General features: G+C 37.2%; 2 protein-coding genes and 2 pseudogenes across 2 annotated transcripts; 1 reads left to right on the top strand and 3 right to left on the bottom strand.

Annotated features, from left to right (window-relative positions):
• Positions 1-2,041: 2,041 nt before the first annotated feature.
• LOC103057316 (olfactory receptor 5G3-like) lies at positions 2,042-3,031 on the bottom strand. Its single transcript, XM_007443463.2, has one exon. It carries the CDS (start codon positions 3,029-3,031, stop codon positions 2,042-2,044), a length of 990 nt encoding a protein of 329 aa, XP_007443525.2.
• An 8,164-nt stretch (positions 3,032-11,195) lies between these two features.
• LOC103057556 (olfactory receptor 2AP1-like) lies at positions 11,196-12,185 on the top strand. The gene has a single exon (XM_007443464.3). The coding sequence runs from the start codon at positions 11,196-11,198 to the stop codon at positions 12,183-12,185; it is 990 nt and encodes a 329-aa protein (XP_007443526.3).
• Positions 12,186-18,855: 6,670 nt separating this feature from the next.
• On the bottom strand, positions 18,856-19,782 carry LOC148215475 (olfactory receptor 5V1-like; annotated as a pseudogene).
• A 2,320-nt stretch (positions 19,783-22,102) lies between these two features.
• On the bottom strand, positions 22,103-23,091 carry LOC148215474 (olfactory receptor 10C1-like; annotated as a pseudogene).
• Between the last annotated feature and the right edge of the window lie 3,226 nt (positions 23,092-26,317).

Below are 26,317 nucleotides of genomic sequence, written 5' to 3'. Positions count from 1 at the left end.
AAGATATATAGAGCAGAGCCCCATAAATGGCTAGGTATTCTTTTATTGTAAAATCATTTTTCCAAGCATCCTACATTGCTTTCCATACTTCCATTACATCCAAAGGAAGTCATCATGAGAAAACTCTTCCAGAAGGCTTTCTGAGTACTCTGATACTTTTCCATGCAAAATGAGTGTCTGCCCTTATAACATTTTTGAGATTGCACCTTCCCCTTGAGAAATTCAAGAAATTACTCCCCAATAGCTTCAATTCAGTGTAGATTTTCAAAGGGCAACTATCCCACATGAAGCAAAAACTTAATGGCCTCCTCTGCAGAAACGGGGAAAAAATTTTTTTTCAGGAATAATGCAAGTGAATGAATGAAGGGGAGTTCTGGTAAGAGCTGAGGAGTTAACATTAGGAAGAGAAAAGGGAGAGAGGAGAGTGATCAGAAAAGTTGCATGCTATGAGGGCTTCTGTGCTCAGCTATGAGGTATAGAAAGATATTTTCTGACTTGGTTAGACTCTGTCCTGAGAGCTGTTGATTCCCCATTGTGGGTCACAGAATGACTGCTTCCCACAGAGTAAACAGAAGTTGCTACAGAGCATGAAGGATGACTATAAGATAATAAGAATGCAGGGAGTAAGCCAACTGAGTAAGTGAATAGGAAAAGCTAAGTATAGTTTCACAATGGTGTTAAGTGGAAGAATCTAAGAAGTAGGCCTTAAAAATGTATTTGTAACTTGATAGCTTCTACCATCTTAAATTTGAATCTAAGAATGGAACATGAAGACTTTGTACTGATGGGACTTCAAACAAGATAAAATTTGAAATGATTACACAGGATTTTGTGGTCACCACATACAATGGATAGGGAAGGAATGAAAATTAAGGAAGCAAGTCAAAAAATGAAATTCATCCACCCTTTTACATTACACTAAAGGGAAATGTCAGATAAGATTCTCTCTCCTGAGTTCAAACATTAAGTGTGGTGGAGGAGTTTTCTTGATGAAAGAAGTTAAACCTCAACTATGTTTTCATACATGAAGCTTTAATTATTCATAACATTTTATTTTCTAAGATAAACAGTTTACTAACACTACCTAACCTCATGTCTTAGGTACTCTGCTGATAAGAGAAGAATTGATAAATAATGAGATAACATAATATAAGATCAAACTACAGCATAAAAATTCCAAAATTAGCATTTTGGACTACTGGCAGTTATATGTTATTTGTGGTAATATCTATCTGAAAATACATTAATGAAACAATCATGGCACTTCTAACCAAATCATGTGAGAATTCAGGCTATGTCATAATGATCTGACATCATAATGGTAAAAAAATGGAAAGCTAAAAATGACTCACTAACAAATGTGTCCTTGATTTGCAATGTTATACAAAGTAAGAAATTACAGTTTCTGGTTTTGTCTTCACCATGAACCAGGACTTCTCACTGGCCTTTTATACAATATCGGGGGGGCGGGGAGGAGAGTCACTTGAATTTAAAAAATTGCCATATGAGCCACATCACTGGAACAATGTTCTTCTGTGAATTGTGCATCAAGACTATTCACTACTTACAGTTCTAGTTAATAAATTTTATCACCAAATATACACCAAAGTTATATCTGATTTTTATCTCAATAATATATAAACAGAAGCCACAAGAAGAGAAGCAAAATAAAATATCAAACCATGTCATACTATTATAGAATATAAAAACAAAGCCACAACATAATGGACAATTATACTGAATCAGCTTCAAGGATTATATAAATTATCCATATAAATGATCCAGAGCAGCATGAAAACCCATAAAAATGTTTACAGAATGCATAAAAGATTGAGAGGAGTTTCTACATCCAAATAGACAATATCAAGATATTTTCAAATCAAGTGCCTACTCTACAAGAAATCATCATCCAAATTCATGATGAGTATGAAATAGGCAGAAAAAGCTGGAAGTCAGTTGAGTTTCAATCTTCGTAAAAAAGCATACTACGTATACTACATAATTTTGACTCCAGAGTTTCACACTTACATTCAAAATGTGACTAGCTAATAAATTGAAAAGAAATTGATACTTTCAAGTGACTTCTGCCAAAGATCATGTTACCACAAAGTCTTTTTAGGGCTTTGTGGACTTCTTTATTTCTTAAAGTATAGATTAGGGGATTGATCAAAGGTGTCATCACTGTATAGAAAATGGAGAATATTTTATTGAGATGTCTCAGAGTGGGGGAGTCTGGCAACACATAGACAATGATTATTGTGCCATAATAGAGACAAACTACCATGAGGTGAGAGGAGCAGGTTGAAAAGGCTTTTTGCCTTCCAATGGTGGATTTGATTTTGATAATGGTGACAATGATGCAGATATAAGAGATGAGGGTCAACAAAAAGGGAGGAATTGCAAAAATAAAACTCATGAGAAAAGTGATAATTTCAAGGAGACCTGTATCAGTACAGGACAGTTTCTTCAGTGGATAGAAGTCACAAAAATAATGGTCTATGACGTTAGGGCCACAGAAGGATAACTGAGCCAGGAGAGCCACCAGCATTATGTTAAATGTTAAACTATTTACACACGTCCCAGCGATAAGCTGGAAACAGAATTTCCTATTCATAGCAGAAGCATAGAGCAAAGGCTTACAAATTGCCAAATAGCGGTCATAAGACATGGCAGCCAAAAGATAGGTTTCTGTACCTGCACAAAGCCCAAAGAAATAATATTGGGCTAGGCATCCATGTATGGTAATAGTTCTCTCACCAGTCAGCAGGCTAGCCAACAGCTTTGGCAAGATGGTAGAGCTATAGCAAGCATCCAGAGAAGACAAATGTCCCAGGAAGAAGTACATTGGGGTGTGAAGGTGCTGATCAGCCACAACTAGCAGAAAGATGAGAAGGTTTCCAATTAGTGTCATCAGATAAATCACCAAGAAGAACCAGAAAAGAAGAAGCTGCACTTTAGGGAAAGTCCCAAAACCCAGAAGGATGAATTCTGTAATTCCTGTCTGATTTCCTTTTTCTGTATCTGGCATCATGAAATGTCACATCAAATCTAGAATATATAAAAAAAAGGAGACAATTTAAAATGCAAATTTCTGAAGCACTCATTTTCTCTCTCTCACTATGTCTAAAATATCTGGAGAATGTGGGTAATTAATGTCCAATCATATACCAGGAAGAATAGATTTAGCTAGAATAATATGGCTAAAAACAGAATACCCCATTTTTGTCTTACCTATTTTGTAGAAGAGATGATATATTTAAATCATGAGACCTTTGCAGGATAGCTCAGGGGCTTAATCATTACCCTTTCTCATGTCTCTCCAAAATATACTGTATCTCCTTTCAATCCTCTGTTGTTTTCTAAAATGTGTTTAGCTATGATTCCAAGGCAAAATAAGTAATTTCTTACAGTATAGATTAGGGGATTAACCAAAGGTGTCATCACCGTATATAATTTTTCTTTAGTGAATCTTAAATCAATTTCTTCTACAAATGGTACTACTCAAAAAGCTCACAATAAATGAGATTCCAAAGTAATCTGTGACACAAAAAATTATCCTTTTCAAGGAACCAAAAGAATATCTTCTCAAAAGGACAATACCACATATTTGATCAAAAATCAGTTCAAATCTTTGTTCCAAACACTTTGGATTAACTAATAATTCCATGTTAACATTTTATTTATAGCTATAGGAAGCAGGTTGCAGAAGGAAATTGTTGATAATTTTCTAGCAGCTTTATATAAAAACCGAATTATAGATTATAAATAAAAAAATAAACACACAAATAAATAAGGTTATGGAAGTTCAGTGCTTATAATCAGAATAAGTATCAAACCCTGAGCCCTCTAAAAGTAGGTAGAAGGCAAATAACTTTAATTTAAGACCAACCTGTGCCGTGAATAAGGAGAAGGGTTATGAGTTCTGCATGCAAGCCCAATAGATTATGCAGTGAAGTAAAACATGATCTACCAATTCTATGGCAAAGTCAGAGCACCTAAGAAACATTCTGCATAAGGGATCTTATAGTCAAACACATTCCAGGATTCAGTACCTTTACTGCTGAATCTTCACTCCAAGCAAACCAGAATATTTTCTTCTATGAGACAGAAATGCTTCTAAAATAGCTTTCCATAAACATTAAAAATAATTAATCCTGAGAGACTTGCTGCTGATTTTCTGGTTTTGAATGCAACTCATTGATGAAACCCAAAGGAAATCCTTATTTTAATATTTGCTTCTCAGGATTGCCAAATTGTTTAGAACTTACCAATTCTAAGCATTTATTGACCCACTGAAACCTTTTTCAGGGAATTCATCCTGAGAATAGATAGGATCACATTCATCCATAGACAATAACATTATTCTATGCTATCTACTGATTTAATGCTGGATGCTAAGGACTGCTTGCTTATTAGTCAATCCTATTCCAGGAAAAATGTGAGAACTGCCTACTTCTCAAGACAGTATACTCCCAGGAACTGTTAGGTGTAATTTTTCATACTTCGTTTTGAATTTCTTGGTGAATCAGAATCTTTTTTACTTCCATTAGAATTTTTGCTGAAATCTGGAAACTTCATTCAGCTACAGTGAGACATAGATTTTGGGGAATGGACTTTTTATAGTGCAATATATGCCCCATTCTTTATGGTCTCAATCTGCTCTCATAAGTCACATCCTGAAATAATAAAACTTACTGAGAAATATGTAGCTCTTGGGAAAGACAAAAATAACTAAAGTCTGAAGAAAAGAATAAGAAGACTCTTCCTTTGATTTCCTGTGCAAAGTCTGAATGGACCAGCAACCTGCACTGAAAACAGTTAATCATATGACAACATCTCTAAATCCATGATTAGTAAGATGTGTTAGGAAGTAAGTTAAAGTAATTATGCAAAAATTCCAATGAGTATTCCACTTTCAAAGAAGAAAGCTATATATAGACATTTAGGACAGATTCTGGTTCTTTTTCTCACACTCTTTTGATGTAAAGGGAAGGAGGCCTATCGCTTTTGTGAAAACGGGACAGCCTGGACCTGTTGATTGCTTAGGAAATAGCACTACACTTATCAGTGTAAGATCCAACTCTCATACTACCTCCCCCTTCAAATGCTTCTCCTTCCCCCTCCCTAGAGAAATCTGGAAATTCTTTCCTTTCCTCCTCTCTTCTGGGAAAAATCTTTGGCTGGTCTAGAATTTTCTCTACTCCTTTTAATGCTGCAGAGTCAGGAGAAGACATCACTCTGAGATATCCAGAAGCAGTCCCAGGCAGGGGGATCCTCATAGTCCAACATCTGGGCTAGATAATTCATCCAAATTAGAACCCCTTTCCCAAGCATCTGGCAGAAGTGGGCAGTGAGAGATCATCCATATCAACTATACAATCAGGGAAAGAGAAGGAATGTCCAGGTTAGGTTCCCAGCCATGCCCTCTACTGTCCCTGTTCAGAAATCTGATCTGAAGATGTTAGGCTGGGAAGAGAGGAGCTTCACATAAACAGTTAATCTCCACCCCTCCCCTCTCCCTGGAGTCTTAAATCTTCTTTCACTTCAGAAGTTGAAGATGCCACAGAAAACTCTAGTGAATAAGAAGACCAGTTTAGGGGGCTTAGTTTTGTGTTAGTACTGAAAATTTAATTAGTGAAGAAGATGATTACATGGAGATTGTGTGCTATTTCTAGGATCTGACAGTGTCTGGGAATCATTTGCAGTGATTCAGATATTCCAGTTTGCTCCTTTTGTCTCTGAATCCAAACTGTGTTCCAACTGGAATTCTTCCTCCTCAACTGAGATGACAGAGAAAAGTGAGTCACTGATCATAAGAGGCATGAAGAGCATTCAAGGTCCACATGGGAGCATTGGAAAACTGGATGTGTCTTCATGACAGTTAATAGCTGCAAGTAAAAGGCCACTGAACTGATATGAGCCATGACAAAGAAGACATTAGAATAATGTCAAAAGAATAATCACCATCTTCAACATTAGATGGGTCAGTCCACTAGGATGGTAATGTAGTTTTTAGCCAGTAGATAAAGATATTTAACCAGAAATTGGATTCAGGTTTACTGATTCCTGTTTCCCATCAGGAAAATATAATATTGTTGTTTAGTCGTTAAGTCGTGTCCGACTCTCCGTGACCCCATGAACCATACTGCGTCAGGCCTTCCGGTCCTTCACTGCCTCCCTGAGTTTGCTCAGTTTCATGCTCATTGCTTCAGTGATGCTATCTAACCATCTCATCCTCTGCCGTCCTCTTCTCCTTTTGCCTTCAATCTTTCCCAGCATCAGGGTCTTTTCCAAAGAGTCCTCTCTTCGCATTAGGTGACCAAAGTATCTGAGCTTGAGCTTCATTATCGATCCTTCCAATGAGCAATCAGGGTTGATTTCCTTTAAGATTGACTGGTTTGACCTCCTAGCAGTCCAGGGGACTCTCAAGAGTCTTCTCCAGCACCACAGTTCAAAGGCATCAATTCTTCGGCGCTCCGCCTTCTTTATGGTCCAGCTCTCACAGCCATACATTACTACTGGAAAAACCATAGCTTTGACTATGCGGATCTTTGTCGGCAAGGTGACGTCTCTGCTTTTTAATATGCTATCTAGGCTTGCCATAGCTTTCCTCCCAAGGAGCAAGCGTCTTTTAATTTCATGGCTGCAGTCTCCATCTGCGGTGATCTTGGAGCCCAAATAAATGAAGTCTGTTACTGCTTCCATTTCTACCCCTTCTATTTGCCAGGAATTGATGGGTCCAGATGCCATGATCTTAGTTTTTTTAATGTTGAGTTTCAAACCAGCTTTCGCACTCTCCTCTTTCACCCTCATCAAGAGGCTCTTTAGTTCTTCTTCACTTTCTGCCATTAGGGTGGTATCGTCTGCATATCTGAGGTTGTTGATGATTCTCCCTGCAATCTTAATTCCGGCTTGTGATTCTTCCAGCCTGGCATTTCTCATGATGTACTCTGCATATAGGTTAAATAAGCAGGGTGACAGTATACAGCCTTGTCGTACACCTTTCCCTATTTTGAACCAATCGGTTGTTCCGTGACTGGTTCTAACTGTTGCTTCTTGGCCTGCATACAGATTTCTCAGGAGACAGGTAAGGTGGTCTGGTACTCCCATCTCTTTAAGAATTTGCCACAGTTTGTTGTGATCCACACAATCAAAGGCTTTTGCATAGTCAATGAAGCAGAAGTAGATATTTTTCTGGAACTCTCGTGCTTTCTCCATGATCCAGCGAATGTTGGCGATTTGATCTCTAGTTCCTCTGCCTCTTCGAAACCCAGCTTGTACATCCAGTAGTTCTCGGTTCATGTATTGCTGAAGCCTAGCTTGTAGGATTTTGAGCATAACCTTGCTAGCATGTGAAATGAGTGCAATTGTGCGATAGTTTGAGCATTCTTTGGCATTGCCCTTCTTTGGAATTGGAACGTAAACTGACCTTTTCCAATCCCGTGGCCACTGTTGCGTTTTCCAAACTTGCTGGCATATTGAGTGCAGCACTTTAACACCATCGTCTTTTAGTATTTTAAATAACTCAGCTGGAATACTGTCATCTCCACTAGCTTTGTTGTTAGCAATGCTTCCTAAGGCCCACTTGACTTCACTCTCTAGGATGTCTGGCTCAAGGTCAGCGATCACACCAGCGTGGACATCAGGGACATTAAGATCTTTCTTGTATAGTTCTTCTGTGTATTCTTGCCACCTCTTCTTAATCTCTTCTGCTTCTGTTAGGTCCCTGCCTTTTTTGTCCTTTATCATGCCCATCTTTGCACTAAACGTTCCTTTCATATCTCCAATTTTCTTGAAGAGATCTCTAGTCTTCCCCATTCTATTGTTTTCCTCAATTTCTTTGCATTGTTCATTTAAGAAGGCTTTCTTATCTCTCCTTGCTATTCTCTGGAAATCTGCATTCAGTTGCTTATATCTTTCCCTTTCACCCTTGCTTTTCGCATTCCTTCTTTCCACAGCTATTTGTAAAGCCTCATCAGACAGCCATTTTGCTTTCTTGCATTTCTTTTTCTTTGGGATGGTTTTAGTTGCTGCCTCCTGTACAATGTTACGGACCTCCGTCCATAGTTCTTCAGGCACTCTGTCTACCAAATCTAATCCTCTAAATCTATTCATCACCTTCACTGTGTACTCACAAGGAATATGATCTAAGTCATACCTGAGTGGTCTAGTGGTTTTCCCTACATTCTTCAATTTAAGCCTAAATTTTGCAGTAAGAAGCTCGTGATCTGAGCCACAGTCAGCTCCTGGTCTTGTTTTTGCTGTCTGTATAGAGCTTCTCCATCTTTGGCTGCAAAGTATGTAATCAATCTGGTTTCGGTATTGACCATCTGGTGATGTCCATGTGTAGAGTCGTCTCTTGTGTTGTTGGAAAAGAGTGTTTGCTATGACTAGCTTGTTCTCTTGACAGAACTCTATTAGCCTTTGCCCTGCTTCATTTTGTACTCCAAGGCCAAACTTGCCTGTTATTCCGATTACTCCTTGACTTCCTACTTTAGCATTCCAATCCCCTATGATGAAAAGGACATCTTTTTTGGTGCTAGTTCTAGAAGATGTTGTAGGTCTTCATAGAAGCGGTCAACCTCAGCTTCTTCAGCATCAGTGGTTGGGGCATAGACTTGGATGACTGTGATATTGAATGGTTTGCCTTGGATACGCACTGAGATCATTCTGTCGTTTTTGAGGTTGTACCCCATTACTGCCTTTCCGACTCTCTTATTGACTATGATTGCAACTCCATTTCTTCTAAGGGTTTCTTGCCCACAGTAGTAGATATAATGGTCACCCAAATTAAATTCACCCATTCCCGTCCATTTCAGTTCGCTGATTCCCAAGATGTCGATGTTCAGTCTTGTCATCTCATGCTTGACCACATCCAGCTTGCCTTGGTTCATAGATCTTACATTCCAGGTACCTATACAATATTGTTCTTTGCAGCATCGGACCTTCTTTTCGCTTCCAGATACATCCACAGCTGAACGTCCTTTCGGCTTTGGCCCAGCCGCTTCACTCTTTCTGGAGCTACTTGGAATTGCCCTCCGCTCTTCCCCAGTAGCATATTGGACACCTTCCGACCTGAGGGGCTCATCTTCCGTTGTCATATCTTTTAGCCTTTTAACATTGTCCATGGGGTTTTCTTGGCAAGGATACTGGAGTGGGTTGCCATTTCCTTCTCCAGTGGACCACATTTTGTCAGAACTCTCTGTCATGACCTGTCCGTCTTGGGTGGCCCTGCACGGTATAGCTCATGGCTTCACTGAGTTACGCAAGCCCCTTCGCCACGACAAGGCAGTGATCCATGAAGGGGAAAATATAATATAGATAACTTTTATTATCTGTGGATGAATGTGAAGCTATCTACTCTTAGGATGAATTCCCTGAAAAAGGTTTCAGTGGGTCAATAAATACTTTGAATTAGTATGGTCTAAACAATTTGGCAATCCTAAGAAGCAAGTGACAGCCAGTTTGGTGTAGTGGTTAAGGCAGGCTAGAAACTGGGAAACCATGAGTTCTAGTCCCGCCTTTCTCTCAGCCCTAGGAAGGAGGCAATGGCAAACCACTTCTGAAAAACCTTGCCAAGAAAACTGCAGGGACCTGTCCAGGCAATCTCCAAGAATCAGACATGATTGAACAGGAAGGAGGAGGAGGAGGAGGAGGAGGAGGAGGAGGAGGAGGAGGAGGAGGAGGAGGAGGTGGTGGTATAGGAAACTCCCTTGGGTTTCATCAATGAGTTGCATTTGAAAGCCAGAAAATAAGCAGCAAATCTCCCAGGATTAATTATTTTAAATGTTTAAAATGTTAAATGTTTATGGAAAGCTATTTTAGAAATATTTCTGTCTCATAGCTAAAAATGCTCTGGTTTGCTTGGAGTGGAAATTCTACAGCAGTAATTTGGAGAAATATCAGTATTAAATCAAAGAATCAAAGAACACGGAAGACTACAAGATCCCTTATGAAGAACATTTCTCCAAGTGTTCTGACTTTGTCACAGAATTGGTAGATTATGTTTTACTTCACTGCCTACCTATTGTGCTTGGTATGCAAAACTCATAACCCTTCTCCTTACTCACTGTACAGGTTGGTCTGAAACTAAACTATTTGCCTTCTACCTACTTTTAGAGAGCTCAGGGTTTGATTCTTATTCTGATTAAAAGCACTGAACTTCCATATCCATCTTTATTTTATTTTATTTTATTTTATTTTATTTTACTTTATTATTTTTGTTTTGTTTTATTTTATTTTATTTATTTTATTATTATTATTTTATTTGTCTCACTTTATTTTATTTATCTAGCAGTCTGTTTTTACATAAAGCTGCTAGAATATTATTAACAATTTCCTTGTGCAACCTGCTTCCTATAGCTATAAATAAAATGTTAACATGGAATTATTAGTTAATCCAAAGTGTTTGGAACAAAGAATTGAACTGATTTTTGATCAAATATATGGTATTCTCCTTTTGGGAAGATATCCTTTTGGATCCTTGCAAAGGATCATTCACAAATTACTTTGGAATCTCTTTTATTGTGGATTCTTGGACTTCTTGAGTAATGCCATTTGTAGAAGAAATTAATTTAAGATTTGTTAGAAAAATCTTTCTTTGTACAGCAGTAGATTTAGTTGCATTTCTGCCAAAATTACACATTGCTTACAGTAACCAACAGAAATCTTAGATGTTTTCAGAGATAGATATTAAAAATTAATAGAAAATAGCAACATTTTAATGATCCTGGAGAAGGTCTATCTATGCATTTGCTAAGAATCAACACAGACTCAGTGGCATATAATCAATGAATTAGGAAAAAATGATGATTGATAGGAAATATGTTGGGGAGGAACAAAAGAAAGAGAAGTGCCTAATCCCCAGAAACATATTGCACAATTCTATTATAAGTATCTGATATCTTCTGCAAAATAGGTAAGAGAACAGTGAGTTATTATGCTGCTTTTAGCCATATTGTTCCAGCTACAATTAGCCACATTATCCAGATACGAGAGAGGGAGAAGGAGAGGGAGAGAGGTAAATCTATTTGTTCTGCTATATATTGGTTAATTTTTCCATATAGATCTATATATCAATACATAAGATAGATAGACAGACAAATGGAGGAATAAAAGATACTTCAGAAGTCTGTATCTGGTCTTCTTTTTCTTATAAATTCCAGAATTTATGTGACATTTGAAAACTGGCAGAAATGCAGGATATAGAGAAAGGAAACTGGACAAGCATCAGAAAATTCATCCTCCTGGGTCTGGGGACTTTTCCTGAGCTGCAGCCTTTTCTTTTTTGGTTCTTCTTGGTGATATATCTGATGACCATAACTGGAAACCTCCTCATCTGTCTACTTGTTGTGGCTGATCAGCATCTTCACACCCCAATGTATTTCTTCCTGGGAAATTTGTCTGGCCTGGACACTTGCTATAGTTCTATCTTCCTGCCCAAACTGTTAGCAAACTTGCTGACTGGTGAGAAAACCATCACTGTGCATGGATGCCTAGCCCAATATCATTTTCTTGCACTTTGTACAACTATAGAGACCTATCTTTTATCTGCAATGTCGTATGACCGCTATTTGGCAATTTGTAGCCCGTTGCTCTATGCTAATATTATGAATAGGAAATTCTGTTTCCAGCTTATGGCCACAACATGGATAAATAGTTTGATATTTAACATCGTTCTGGTGGTTCTCATGGTTCAGTTATCCTTCTGTGGCCCTAATGTCATAGACCATTACTTCTGCGACTTCTATCCAGTGGAAAAACTGTCCTGTTCTGACACAAGTCTCCTTGAAATCATCACTTTTCTCATGAGTTTTATTTTTGTGATTGTTCCCTTTCTCTTGACCCTTATCTCTTATATCTGCATCATTGGTACCATCATCAAAATCAAATCCACCACTGGAAGACAAAAAGCCTTTTCAACCTGCTCTTCTCATCTCATGGTTGTTTGCCTCTATTATGGCACATTAATCATTGTCTATGTGTTGCCAGATTCTCCCACCCTGAGACATCTCAATAAAATATTTTCCATTTTTTATACAGTGATGCCACCTTTGGTCAATCCCCTAATCTATACATTAAGAAACAAAGAAGTTCACAAAGCCCTAAGACGACTTTGTGGTAAAATGATGATTTTTGGCAGAAGTCACTTGAAAGTATCAATTTCTTTTCAGTTTATTAGCTAGTCAAGTTTTGAATGTAAGTGTGAAATTGTGGTGTCCTAATCTGTTTAAACTGAACCCTATTCTATTTACAGATGATGGCTGAGGATTCTGATTAGGATCGTAGTAGAAATAAAATTATATAGCAACCCTTTGGGTGAAGATTGAAATTCAACTGTCCTTCACCTCTTTCTGCCTGTTTCATTCCCATCATGAAAGTGCATGATGATTTGTTTTCAAAGACACACATTATTTGAAAAAGTTTTGATACTAGCTGTTTGGAAGTAGAATTTCCTCTGCAATCTCTTACCTCTTCTGTAAAATTATGTATGCTGATTTCAGTGTATTTAAATGCTAAGATTTGTCTGAATGATTTATCTAATCCTTAAAACATCTTCATTATAATTGTCTAATCTGTTGTGGTTTTGTTTTTATGTTCTACACTATGACATTCTTTGATTTTTTAGTTTTTGCTCTTCTTATTGTTGTACCTGTCATAAAGATTCTTAACATAAACATCAAATATAAACTTTGTATATATTTGGTGATGAAATGATGTTACTTAAAACTGTAAGCAGTGAATAGTCTCGGAGCATAATTCACACAAGAGCATTATTCCAGGAATACAGGAAGATTTATGTGGCACTTAAGACAATTCATTGTACACCTGTTAGAAAGACATGGTATATATATATATTTTTAAAAAATTCAAGCAAACCTCCCTCTCTGAATTTAGCATGAAAGGCCAAAGAAAGGTGTGGTTTCATGATGAACACAATACCAGAAATGGCATTTACTTACTTGGTAGATCATGGGGCAGATTTGTTTCCTGATCATCCTTAGCTTTCCATTTTTTAGCACTGTGATGTTAAATTAATATGAAGTAGCCTTAATTCTCACATGTTGTTGTTAGAAGTACTATGATTATTTTCTTAATATATTTTGCAGATAGATAAATAATACTTTAAAATATTAGTGGTAGCATTCCAAATTAGTAATCTTGGGTTCTTTATGTTGTCCTTTAAATTTATATTATATAATCTCCTCCTTTATCAGCTCTTCTCCAAATAACCTAGTATCTAAGGCATAAAGCCAGGTAGCATTATTATACTGTTTATCTTAGAGGATCAATTTTATGGACAATTAAAAGTTTGTGTATGAAAAAAATAGTTTAGCACATAACTCCTTTCACTTTACAGACATATATTATGATTATATCCTTCTCAATACTTAATGTTGGACTGATTGAACTCAGGGGAATCTCACTTGACCCTTCTCTTCAGTTTGATGTGAAAATGTGGATAAACATTATTTTTTGTTTGTTTTCAAATCAATTATTTACATCTTTAATTGTCATTACTTTGTTTCCATTGGATTTCATGACTGCAGAATCTTGTGTATTAATTCTATTTTTTTTTTTAAGCACATTGGTACAAAATCTTTTTTTTTTTCCTTCATGTTCCATTCTTAGATTCTATTTGGAAAAGACAAGCTATTAAGTCAGAAATTTGTTTTTAAAGGCCTTCTTCTTAAACTCTCCCGCTAAACACCATTGTTTAGATAGGTGGGTAGGGGGAGTTGAAGTGCTCCTGCGGTCGAAAGTATGGGTGGGCTGCCCAGTGCCCAAATTTTGTTCACGTGACTGCAGGGGTGCTGCAACTGCCATAACTTCGGCCACCAGTTGTAAGCCACTTTTTTCAGCGTGTTTGTAACTTTGAATGATGACTGAGTAAAAGGTCATAAGTCAAGGACTCCCTGTATTAGGAGAGAGATTTTAAAAAATATATCAAAGGGAAGGTGCAATTCCTTTGAGATTTAATGGAAACTTGGAGACAAGGTAGGATGTCTAGAAATATGATTTTACAATAAAAGACTATGAATATCACGCTCCAAACCAGAAATGTTCTCCAGAATTATTTCCTGCTTTGAAAGTTTCTAAAGCAGATATCAAATTTATAGGTAGGAAGTAATAAAAAAAGACAAGAGAATACTTATCTTTATCAACACTACAGAAGAACTGGGTTCTGCAGTAACTTACATTAAATTTCTGGCAAAAGGTATTGTCAGAATGGTTTAATTTTCTCAATGGTAAGGAGCTATCTCAAAATCTTTAAAAGGACAGTCCTCCATTTAGTAGTAAAGAGTTCCCAAAAGACTAAAAGCAGGAGATTCTGAAACCTTATGAAAAAGGGCTCCCAGTTTCTCTCATCTTTATTTCCTTACATGTGAAAACCAAAGGGATAACAAGGAAACTGATGTTCATGAACCTTCACACATTTCCCTCATTTCTGTTATGTTGGAGAGCTTTAGGCAGGCATCCTGTCTCCTTGAGTGTCAAGGTCATGGAGATGTGGGAGGAGGTGACCCCAGTCTGCATTCTGGGAAGCAGTGGAGTTCGAAAGATTGGAGGGGTATGCCCCCGAACTCTGACTAGCAACCAATAGGTCATCAGGAAGATAAGTTTCCCCCAATAATAAGGAGGATCCAAAACGTATGCCAATTTCAGCCAATCATTTAAAATCTTCTTCTTTGGGTGTGACCGGGGTTCTTCTCTGTCTTAAGGGGAGACCCCAGCTGACTCTGGTCTTCCATGTGATTTATATTATGACAATAATGGGTTTTTTTTCTCATGTTTCTGAGGATTACATCTTGCCTAGAAAAATGCAATCATTCCATCACTTTGCAGAAAAATATTGGCTGGCAGATTCAGTGGTATTTTCATGCATGTGTTTATTTGTATATGTATGTATGTGTGTGTATATGTATGTAAATAAATTCAGATTATTTACATTCACTTTTAGCAGCGAGGATTTCCAGTCTTAAAATTTAAACTGTATCAATTTATGGTCTATCCTTTGGTGCCATCTGGTGGACCTTTCCATGTCTTACAATGGGAGTGTAATATAATACCTTGGTTCAAAATTGACTGAGTTGTTAGTTCACTGTGAGTCATGAACATTTACAAAAGCAGTCAGTTAAAGCTCACACATTGCTCCAATTGACAAATGTTAATTATCCAGATCTCTGTTACTCAGTTATTCAAGTCTGGTTGCTGTGAGAACTCAACAAAATCTATTTTCAAATGCTTTCAGTTCTGAAGCTCCTTTAAGCTAAACGTTTTGTTTTGTTTTGTTTTGTTTTGTTTTGTTTTGTTTTGTTTTGTTTTGTTTTGTTTTGTTTTGTTTTGTTTCCTTATAAAAATGGGTTCTCATCACCAGTCATTTGTTGTTGCAGTCTGATTGATTTCAGGAAATGTTTGTGGAGAACTCACCCTTACCATCCCATCTGAACCATCGGGAAATAACCTTAGCTCTGATTTTTATTTTCCATTTTATTTATTGGCTTGCTTTATTTTTTTTAATGGGATTTATATCCAATGACATCCAATTCTCTCCCATCTCAATTTGTATTTGAGTCTGATTTTGTTAAACCTCTGTGATACATACAGTTACATGTTTTAAATATCTAATAAGCAGAAATTTTGTTGCGAGATATGTTTGATCAAATCAAACTTGATTTGGATTTGTATATTAATTATGGGTTTTTTGTATAAAGTTCATGAAACAATGCATACACGTAAGCATGCTTGCCAGCACGAACACATCCAGATGAGAAGAGTAGGGTAGTATTTTTAATACAAGCAAATGTCACTCTAGATAGCCCGATTTTGGTTCCCACCAAAACTCTTTTCTTCCCTTATCCCTTTCTTTCCTTCCTCCTGCTAGGTGGTGGGAATGGTAAAAGGAGATCGTGTGCATGTTCTAAACTTATATATTCACTCTTGCATGTTCTAAAACACATCCTTCTACTTTTAAATGTAAATCTAATTCTAGCATACTTTCTCATGCACACAGGACTTACTCTTTCCAAATCCCTGTATGATCATACACAAGCTTGCTTTTTCTTCACATCCAGATACATTTTGTCTGCTGTCCCTTTGCTGCATACAGAGATTTCATGGATATTTACAGCCCAGATGACTGCATACCCTTCCACTTTGCCCCATGCCAAGACCTGGGAATTAGAGATGTTCCTGCTTCTAATTTAATGCGGAGGATGGCACTGGAGGCAGGTTTTCATATGCCTATTTCCATCGGAAGAGCCATAGTTCCTGCTCCCTCTGCCTCATTCAGAGAGGAAGTGAGAGAGAGTCCATATTGCTGCTGCCACCTGCTTCAGTGATAGGCTGATATTTCTCACCTGAAGAAGATAGACTGACCACTATGCCTGAATGCTACCTGCAGAAATAGAAATGAGGCCATTGTGACATCATTGTGAGGCTACCTACCTGTACAGGAGAAACAGGCCATTGTGCCCTGATCCTGCCTGCCTTACTGTAGGGAGCTTTGTCAATTTCTGTCTCTTTTCTTGCCTTCAGGTAAGAAATTGTCCAGTATGATTTTATAGTGATAGTGTCTGCCTAAAATGAAAGCAACTTATCTTAGTTAAGATTTCAGGATTTCAGAACAGAAGATTTCTCTCCAATTCAATTAAATAGAAGTTTACTTGGGGTTAAAATTCACTCTTCTAGAACTGAAGGATAGGTGCATTAGCAATAAATGGGTTATTCTTGTATTATTTCACATTTTTAAAATATTTAGATAAATATTAAATAGTTTCTAATAGAATTTTCACATGGACTTTCATGTATCAGCCTTTCTATCCCCTTTCCACAATGGAGTTTTTTTTTTAAAAAAATCAAACAAAGAAACAAACAAAGCCAACCTTTCCTTGGGAAAAATAATAGGTAGTAAAACTTTCCTAGTATTGGCAGATGACAAATCTTTCCTCTTCAGGTTGTGCCAGTAGAAATTTTCTCTTGGCCATTATGACTTTCCCCTTCTCTAAATAATGTTCTCCTTCCTTAAGGAAGGAAAGTGGGAGGATGAACAAAGTGGACATGATATTAACTTTTCTAGCATTCCAGTCATGTTTTCAGAGAGCCACTCAAGCCTTTTTACATGTTTGGGTAAACTGGTTCTCATGTTCCAGTTTTACTGAATGGATCAAGTCCATTGTTGATGAATGGTGAAAAGGCTGAGCTGAAAAAGACTTTGAAAAACATGGTGGTAGCAGAATATAAGCTGTTGAATTAACTGTTTCAAAGATCGGTATCTTTACTGTAGAGTGAATTTTATTCTTTCAAGCTCACAGGCAGTCTTTCTGTCTTTTTTTAAATGTTGGTTGGTTGGTTGGTTGGTTGGTTGGTTGGTTGGTTGGTTGGTTGGTTGGTTTTTGATCAAACTTAGTTATTTTCCTGGACTGGATACCATCAAGAATTCCAAGGAGGGTCTTCCTAGTGCAGTAGTTCCTTCACATTCAAGGTGCTGCATTTGCTTCTTTTATACAGAGATTATTTTTCTCCTTGTACTTCTGATTCAGAATAAAGCAGGGGATCTCACTTCTCTTCTGGTCTTCACCTATAACTTTCTGGAACAAAAGTGTTTTTTATACAAACTTTGACAGTTGAGCAACAAATACATTGTGAGGAATTTGAGACTAACCTAATGTAAAAATAAGCAGAGCTGTAAAACATACAATATTCACCTAAAATGGCTACTGGAAAAGCAGTCCAATGCAGAAATATTTGCAGCTAAAGCCAGTTTTAAAAAACAGCCATGCATACATGACAGAAACATAAATCAAATATGCTGGTTGTATTACAGTCCCTGGTGTAAACAACCCAGGCATTTCTTTGGTACGGAATTATGAATAGGTTTTTACTAAACATTGATACCCAGTCATTTCCTACATGCTTTTTCACTTGACCCAAAGAAAATGAATACTTCAGTGACTATAAATAATTGCATATCAGTATATTCCAATTTCTTATTACAAGTATTACATACAGTAGTTATACTGGTTCATATCCTTCAGTGTATCACAATTAATGGCTACCAATCACAAAAATGTTTAATCACATCCCCGTCCAATGAAAAATACATACTTTCATATCCCCTTTAAATCCCTTTCCATTAACACAGCAACATGCAAAAACTATTATTCACTGTAGAATCATCCAGCTACCTTTGATAAACCATCTTTGTCTAGTCAGATTTTTTTTGTCCTTCAAGAAATTTAACTACATCATAAATTTTAAATATTCATCAACCCAATGGTGGAAATGAAGGAATGGGCAGAAAGGATATGCATGTTTATTGGAAGTTTGCAAATTGCCTTCATTCCAATGTGTATTGTCAATTTGATTCAGATTATTGAATCAATTTGAATTGGATTATCAGTTTAAACTTTGAATTGAATAATTTAATGAAGTTAATCAGATTTCAAAATTCATTTCATTTAAACGATTTTTGCACATACACAAAAGTGCTTCTGAATCTTCAAACAGAATTGGATGCCTCTGATACTATATGATTCAAATCTGAATTATTCTTCTTATTCAGAAAAGCAATGTAATTCAGATATTCAGTTGATTTACCTCAAATCAAATCTTCAAATTGAAATTTCACACATTTTAATATTTCTTAATGAAAATGCATTATATGAAATATTTCATAAATCATTTGAGATAGGACATGTAGTATCCCATCCAGATGGGAACAAATTATCTGGTGCTATCTGGCCTTGTTGAAATGTCAATAACCGGAGTTGCAACAGGGACATCTGAGGTCTGATGAAGAGATATTTAATATCCCTTCCCTACCCCTGAGTATTATTTTAAGTTGTAAGCAATTTATTTCATTACTTTCTTAACTTGTTTGTTCCTCAGGCTATATATGAGTGGATTAACCAAGGGAGTCAAAATGGTATACAGAAAAGAAAAAACTTTGTTTAGGTCTCTCAGGATTCTAGTCTTTGGGCAAACATAAACAATGATCAGTGTTCCATAAAAAACTGTCACCACTGTGGGGTGGGAGGAGCAGGTAGAGAAAGCCTTCTGCCTTCCAGAGATGGATGAGATTCTCAGAATGGAGGTGATGATGCAAATGTATGATGTCAAGGTCAACAGAAAAGGTGGAAGGGCAAACACTGATCCCTGTATGTAAACAGAGATGTCTATCATTTTGGTGTTGCCACAGGAGAGGTTTACTACTGGTCCAAAATCACAGAAGAAATGGTCGATCTCATTAGCACCACAGAAGACTAATTTTAACATTAAAGATGCTATTATGGTGGTAGCCAAGCTCCCACCTACTCAAGAAGCAGCAGACAATTGGATGCATAATCTGTTACTCATGTAGGTTGTGTAGTGCAATGGTTTGCATATCGCTAAGAAGCGATCAAAGGACATTACGCCTAAGAGACAATACTCAGGTGTAACAAGTATGCCAAAAATATAAAACTGTATGATGCAACCTATCAATGAAATAGTCCAATCTCCTGTTAAGAGGCTATATAGCATCCTGGGCAAAATGGCAGAGCTGGAGAAGGTCTCCAAACAAAACAGGTTCCCAAGGAAGTAACACATAGGCCTGCGAAGATGCTGATCAGATACAATCAGCAGAACAATGAGGAGGTTGCCAGTAATGGTCACAAGATTAATAATCAAAAAGAGCAGCAGAAAAATAATCTGAACCGTTTTACTACCACCAAACCCCAAAAGAATGAATTCTGTGATCACAGTTTGATTTGCTTCATTTTTCATTTCTCAGGGATTCATGTAGATAAGATATAACACGCTAGGAAGAGAAAATAAAGATAAATGCTGAATGGAAAGTAGAGTCAAAATAGAAGAAAAAACCACTCTGGATCTTGGATCACAAACGGTGTGGATTGAAACATATTCATAGCAGCTCTTCTGGACTTTAAGAAATGCACTGCTCAGAAAGGGTGGTTCTCCTGCTTTTCCTTCTCTGCTCCTCTTTTCTGATTTGGGGAGGGAAGTCATAGCCAACTTAAGCTACTTCTGTATTTGTACCCCTGCCTGGAAACAATAGAAACAGTGTTAACTATGTTTGTAACTCCTGCAAAGAAGATGGGAAGTTGCTTCTTTAAATATTTCTTTATTTCTCCCCCCCCCCCTTTCTTGATCTATACTGTTGTTCACTTTTTCTTCTATCTTTCTGTCTTTCCTATTTTTAAATCATTTTTTCTCTTTTCCTTTTTATTTTTCTGTAGCTTTTAACTTTGTAAAAAAAAATTCTTCAATAAAAATTATATTACAAAAGAGAGAGCTATTGTTTAGTATATGACAATACAGGGACATTCTGGGTTCTAATTAGGAATTTGATTATCTTTCCAGCATTGAAAGTGGTTAGCCTTATTGGTGAAAACAATTAAATATGATGGATCTTCTCACAAGTAATTGACAACAGAGTAATTCTTATTTCAACATGGCTAACAATAACTAGACAACATGAACTCAAAATGGAATCATTAATTTCAATCAATAATTGTATGGATTGAAATGATACTTTTAACACTGCCTTTCAGCACCTATTGACCACTAGGAGCAGTAGAGCTACAGTTAGTTAGCAGAAGTCCATTTTATCTCCTTTCAAAGTATAAAATATTTACTTTGCATGTCTCTATGTAACATGCTGTCTACTCACTACACTGATATTCTCAGGACATTCATCTCTTGCTTCTTCTTTCAGTTTAGTTCTATTTTATCTTCTGACTCTGACCTGTGCAGTTCAAGTTCTCACCTGATTCATCTTCTATCCAAAATGGAGATGACTTTTCACTGCAAGATTTTTTAAAATTCAGCTGTTCCTAACACTGTATTATTTCTCCAATAAAGCTTATCTTTCTTTCCTTTTACATAAACACAAACTTCCAGAATCAAAATGCCCACAGTATTGTATGGGTGAAGCAAAACAATTGTATTAAATTACATTACTCAGAAAAAAATGCTCACAAATATAAATTCTACTGCAAATTGCTTGGGAAAGTGCACACATTCTGAAGAATGCATTCAAAAAGATAGGTAAAATACAAGTGAATTTTCATGATTTTTTAATTGACAACCTTGGGAAAGTAACTGAAAACCAACTAGACAGATTTGCTCCTCTGCTTGCAGTAATAGTTTTGGCTCCTACTTCTACCCAATAAGCCCCCAGCAGTGTATTTTAAGAGGCAATCTTACCAACATTTACTTGAACTACTTGAATATCAGAACTAGGTTGGGATGGGTCTGGTTAGTATTTGGATGGAGGACCATTTGGAAATTCAAAGGTTATTGCATAGACGGGGAAATTAAAATAGCAGTATGTAGTATTGGACTACATTGGTCCACCAAGCACTTGAATCCAACCAGTGTCTGAAGGCTGAATGACAGACGTCCAATGCCAGCATCAGCCCAATGCCTTTTCACCTTTACTGTAACATTAAAAATGTATAGTCCCATCCTCTTCCTAAACCATAATCTCCTGTCTATCCTGTGTAAGTTTCTATGGGGAGGGAAGTAGAGCTTGAATTATCCCTTCCCCCCTATCTCATTCTTCCCCTTTCCTTAAGACAAACACAGACACAGAACTATGGTGTAACAATCTGGGTCTCCAGAGGCAAGCATCTGGGGAAGAGGGAGGAGTTGTCTGGTGATATTGGTGCCGCTATCTTCTCCTACACAACACCCACAACAGATATTCAGTTGCCCCCTTCCTGGGGAGCAGGGAGATACCATGTCTTCCAGAAATGCACTCACTTCAAAAGTATATGTCAATCATTTGGTATACACAGCATTATATTTCTTTTTTTTAAAAAGAACAACCTTTTTAAAAATATAAGAACAGACCTAATATCTAATAAAACTCAGATTTAAAAAGTTCTCTATGTATTTACAAATAAAGACACATTTTTCAAATAGAGGCAGGCTTTTTTCACACCTCCTAAAATTCTCAGTTTCACAAGCAATATAGCAGGTCATGAACAAAGACATCTGGATTGTCTAAAAGACAGAAATTTGGTAATTGTAGCACCCCAAACCAACATTCCAAACTAAATGGGAATGAAAGTAGCATCAACCTAAATTATCATACTCAGCTACACTGATGCATTCTTTTGATTGCATACAATTTAGCAACTGCTTTTCTAAAGGCCTCTTTTACCTCCCTATTTCGTAGGCTATATATCAGGGGATTGAACAAAGGGGTCAGGATTGTATAAAACAGAGACAAGACTTTGTTGATTTCACGCAGCCCATCTGTTTTGGGCAATATGTAGACAATCATTATTGTGCCATAAAAAATGGACACCACCATGAGGTGTGAGGAGCAAGTTGAGAAAGCCTTTTTCCTCCCACTGACAGATGCCATTCTCATAATGTTAGAAATAATGTAAATATAAGATGCCAAGGTCAAGAAGAAAGGAGGCAAGATACAAACAACAGATATCAAAATTGTTATAAGTTCAATCAAGTGAGTGTCACTGCATGCTAGCTTTAATATTGGATTCAATTCACAAAAGTAATGATTCACTGGGGCCACAGAACTTTAATTGACATATTAGATACAAAACTATGCTCATAACAAATAAACCATTGCTCCATGATCCAGCTATAAGCTGGAGGCAAACTCTATTGTCCATTAGTATTGTGTAATGGAGTGGTTTACAGATTGCTACATACCTATCATAGGACATTGCCGCTAGGAGGCAACATTCAAAAGCTGCCAAAAGACCAAAAAAATAATATTGCATCAGGCAGCCAGTTACAGAAATTGTTCTCCATCCACCATACAAGAGATTAGCCAGCATCATTGGAAGGATATTAGAACTGTAGCAGGTCTCCAGGTAAGACAGATTACCCAAGAAGAAATACATGGGGGTGTGAAGGTGGGGATCAATAACAACCAGCAAAATGATGAGGATGTTCCCAGCCATGGTAAAATAGATAAGTAAGAAGAGGCAGAAGAAAATAGATAAGTAAGAAGAGGCAGAAGAGAGGAACCTGCAGATCTCCAAGCCCTACAAATCCCATCAAATGGAATTCTGTGACTTCTGTTTGGTTCTCTTGTTCTGTTTCTGCCATGCCTGCAAATATAATACTGAATTTATTTGAGGTGCTCAGAAATTGTTACTGCACTCCTTATGCTTGGGGGACATCTCACTGAATTCAGTGCATTTTAAGTGAAAGGTGAGGTGCTCAGAAATTATTCTTGCAGTTCTTAGCTTTTAGTCTTATAACCAAGGAACATAGTAATAAAGCAATTCATAACCATGAGATACATAAAGTTGCATGAAAGTAGTTTTTCTGTTAACAGTTCCATGCTTACAAGGCACAATAGCACAACTTTGGAGGGCCTGACAAAATGTCATTTGAGAACAAACAGATGAATATACAGTAACAAGATGAGGGGAAGATTCAGAAGTTGTGTTTAGAAAACAGAATTTTGTTGGCTTTGGGGTTTTGTTTATTTCAGAGAAATGTCAATGAATTCATGGCAAATTAAGTCAGTACATACAAGTAGTGTTTATACCATTTTTCTATTAAGCAAACTTCATTCTAAAGATGAAGAAAAACCTTTGGTATTTCATTCGTTTCCTCTGCACTAACTAAAATTAGGAGGTGAAGTTCACAGTAAATTATTATTAGTGTATTATTATTTTGCTGATGATTCACTCCCCAGTCCTACTTCGTTTTGGAGAACCTCCCATCTGACGTCTAACGATGTGATCCTACTTTGTTTATTCAAATCAACCAAGATTGGCTTGGTGTTCATATAACTAAGCAAGGGAATATTTACTTCCTCAGAAAAGTTCCAATCCCATTTGGAAATTTGATCTATACTTACTTGAATCCTCACCTAAATATGCACAAATAGCATATTTACAGATGAACAAAGGTGGTGTTTTCTTCCCATTTTTAATAAGAAGAACTCATTTGCAAGAGAAATGCAGAATTAGAAATTGCTTGCTCCCTTTCTGTAATGGGCTGTCAGAATAACCTTGGGAGGCAGGAGGTGGAAGAAGCTACAGGCTAGACTATGGTCAGACAAGAGATATCTCAGCCTACAGAAGGAATGGGGGGGCAGAGGAAGCTTCTCAGAAGGGACCTTCCTTAGTTTTCTAGAAAGTAAAGGGAAGGGAAGGGAGAAGTGCTTTCAGACTTACAAGATTCTGTTACTGTAACCTCACAGTAAAGGTTGTGTTAATACTAATGGTTTTGGTTCCTTGTCTTGACTACCTCAAGGGGCTGACAATTTCACAGCTTTGTCTTGCACATTGTGTTACACACAAAGGGGAGAATTGAGAAGCAATTTAGTTTACTTCATATTATAAAGTATAATATAAAGTCAAAATATAACTTTTTGGCCTCATAACAGCAAATCATTGGAACTTACAGTAGCCCACAGTCCACTTTATGAAATTCTTGGAAGTCTGGCAACATTAACACAGCTACATTCTATAAAAAAATTGATCCATATGGCTGTATATTCTGACAGTTGTTGTTCTAGCAAATGAGGGAACACCACTTTAGTGAATAACCCAGCAAAGAAAACATTTGGGCTTCATTCTCTACAGTAGTCAGTAAGTATACAAGTGTACAAGTGTCAAACTATGAGCAGATGACCCCATTCATTTTCCTAAGTTATATACCAAGTACTAATTTTCTTAGGAGCAAGCTCTATTACATAAATACTTCTTCTAAGAAGCATGAAGCCTTTCACTTTCTGGGGTGTGTGGGAGAAGAACTGGTACATTTGCCCTAAGCCATCTGAGGGTAACTTCAGAACTAATAAATTGTACAATGTATCTGGGAGGAGTAAGAAGTAATACTTCAAAAGTATCTCCGATCAGAAATTTGATCCAGAACTTTCTAGCAACTTTCTTGGTTAATAATCATTTTATTATTATAATTTTAAGAATCATCATCTGTCACTGTATCTCCATCTAATCCAGGCTTCTCCACATATCTTGGGATGGCAGTTCCCAGAATTTCCAGCTAGAGCATCAACTGATGCACCATTGCTATATATTCATACCTCACCTATTCTCCATGTGAGTCTTTTGTACTTCAGTGCCCATTTTCTTTTAACAAAACAGAGCAGTAAGTGCGGGTTCACTGATTTTGTAAAATAATAACAAAAATGCACCTTATTTAAAAGTTAAAAAGCAAACCTCATGGAGACTCAACAGAGTTCTAAATCACAATTTATTTTGTGCTTCAGATGAAATGGACCATCCTGGGAGAAGATATGGCTGGCCAATATCATACACAGGAATAACAGTCCTGCCACATAGTGTGGGATTAACTTTACAGAAGCCTGATATTCAGTAAGCAGCTTCTGGTTTTTCTCTCACCATCAGCACCAGGTTCCCTACGGAATCTTACCTTGATCTCTAGATATGATATAAACAAAACAAGTAATTGAAGTGAAAACTAATCGAAAAAACACATCATCCCACCTTTTCATTTATCTTATATGGAAGGCCATGTTCCCTGCCATGCAATTAACTTGGTTTATCCAAGAGGAAGAGAACTACTCTCTAGATGATGATGTCCAGGGGAATCTGAAAATTGCCAGAGAAACACAGCTCCTCTCCACATACTATTGCCACTTTTAAAGTGTAGCAGAAATGCTAAAAATACTTCTCAGGGACCATGAGAAAGTGTCAAAATAACATTAGGGGAGTCGTGACTGAAAAGTGAAACAAATGTGCAAAGCTTGTGCTAAGCTTTACATGTGTATTGTACCTAAACCTGTGAAACAGGGAAAGCATAACTATGATTTGAAAATACGGTGACATCATTGCTATGTGAAGTGCAAAGTTTGGCTGCTGAAAGACATTAGAGAGGAATGTGCAGCCTCCAAGGCAGAAGAGGATAAGTGCTTCCCCGGTACATTTGGGACATGCTATCTTTGAACTGGGATCCAGATGCCCTCCCTCAAATCATTTCTGTGCAAATTGCCACCTCAGCTCTCTGGTCTCTAATTTTCAACAGACTACAGTTAATGTTTGTGATGTTGTGGCACACCAGAAATGGAGAATCCCTCTCAGGATCTCAGAGACAAGATCAGGGCCAAACTCTCAACCTTGGAAACAAGATCTGGTCCAAGCCCCAGCTACTCTTCCCCCTTTACATAATCCCCTTCAGACCTGAAGTGGCTGTTCCTGCACTAAAACAAAGCACTCTTAATCCTGTAAGGTGAGAGGAAACTCACCACAACAAAACCAACAGGGAGGACTCAGCCTTTGCAACTTCCCCACAGCAGACCCACTAAGAACATTCGCAAGAGTGTAGCTGGAGAGAA

Source organism: Python bivittatus, unplaced genomic scaffold (genome assembly GCF_059951505.1).
Source record: "Python bivittatus isolate LINGU-HERP-01145 unplaced genomic scaffold, Pbiv_v1 ctg000410_np1212, whole genome shotgun sequence".
Lineage (NCBI taxonomy): Eukaryota > Metazoa > Chordata > Lepidosauria > Squamata > Pythonidae > Python > Python bivittatus.
The sequence above is the reverse complement of the archived record's forward strand: the minus strand, read 5'-3'. Positions and strand labels throughout refer to the sequence as shown.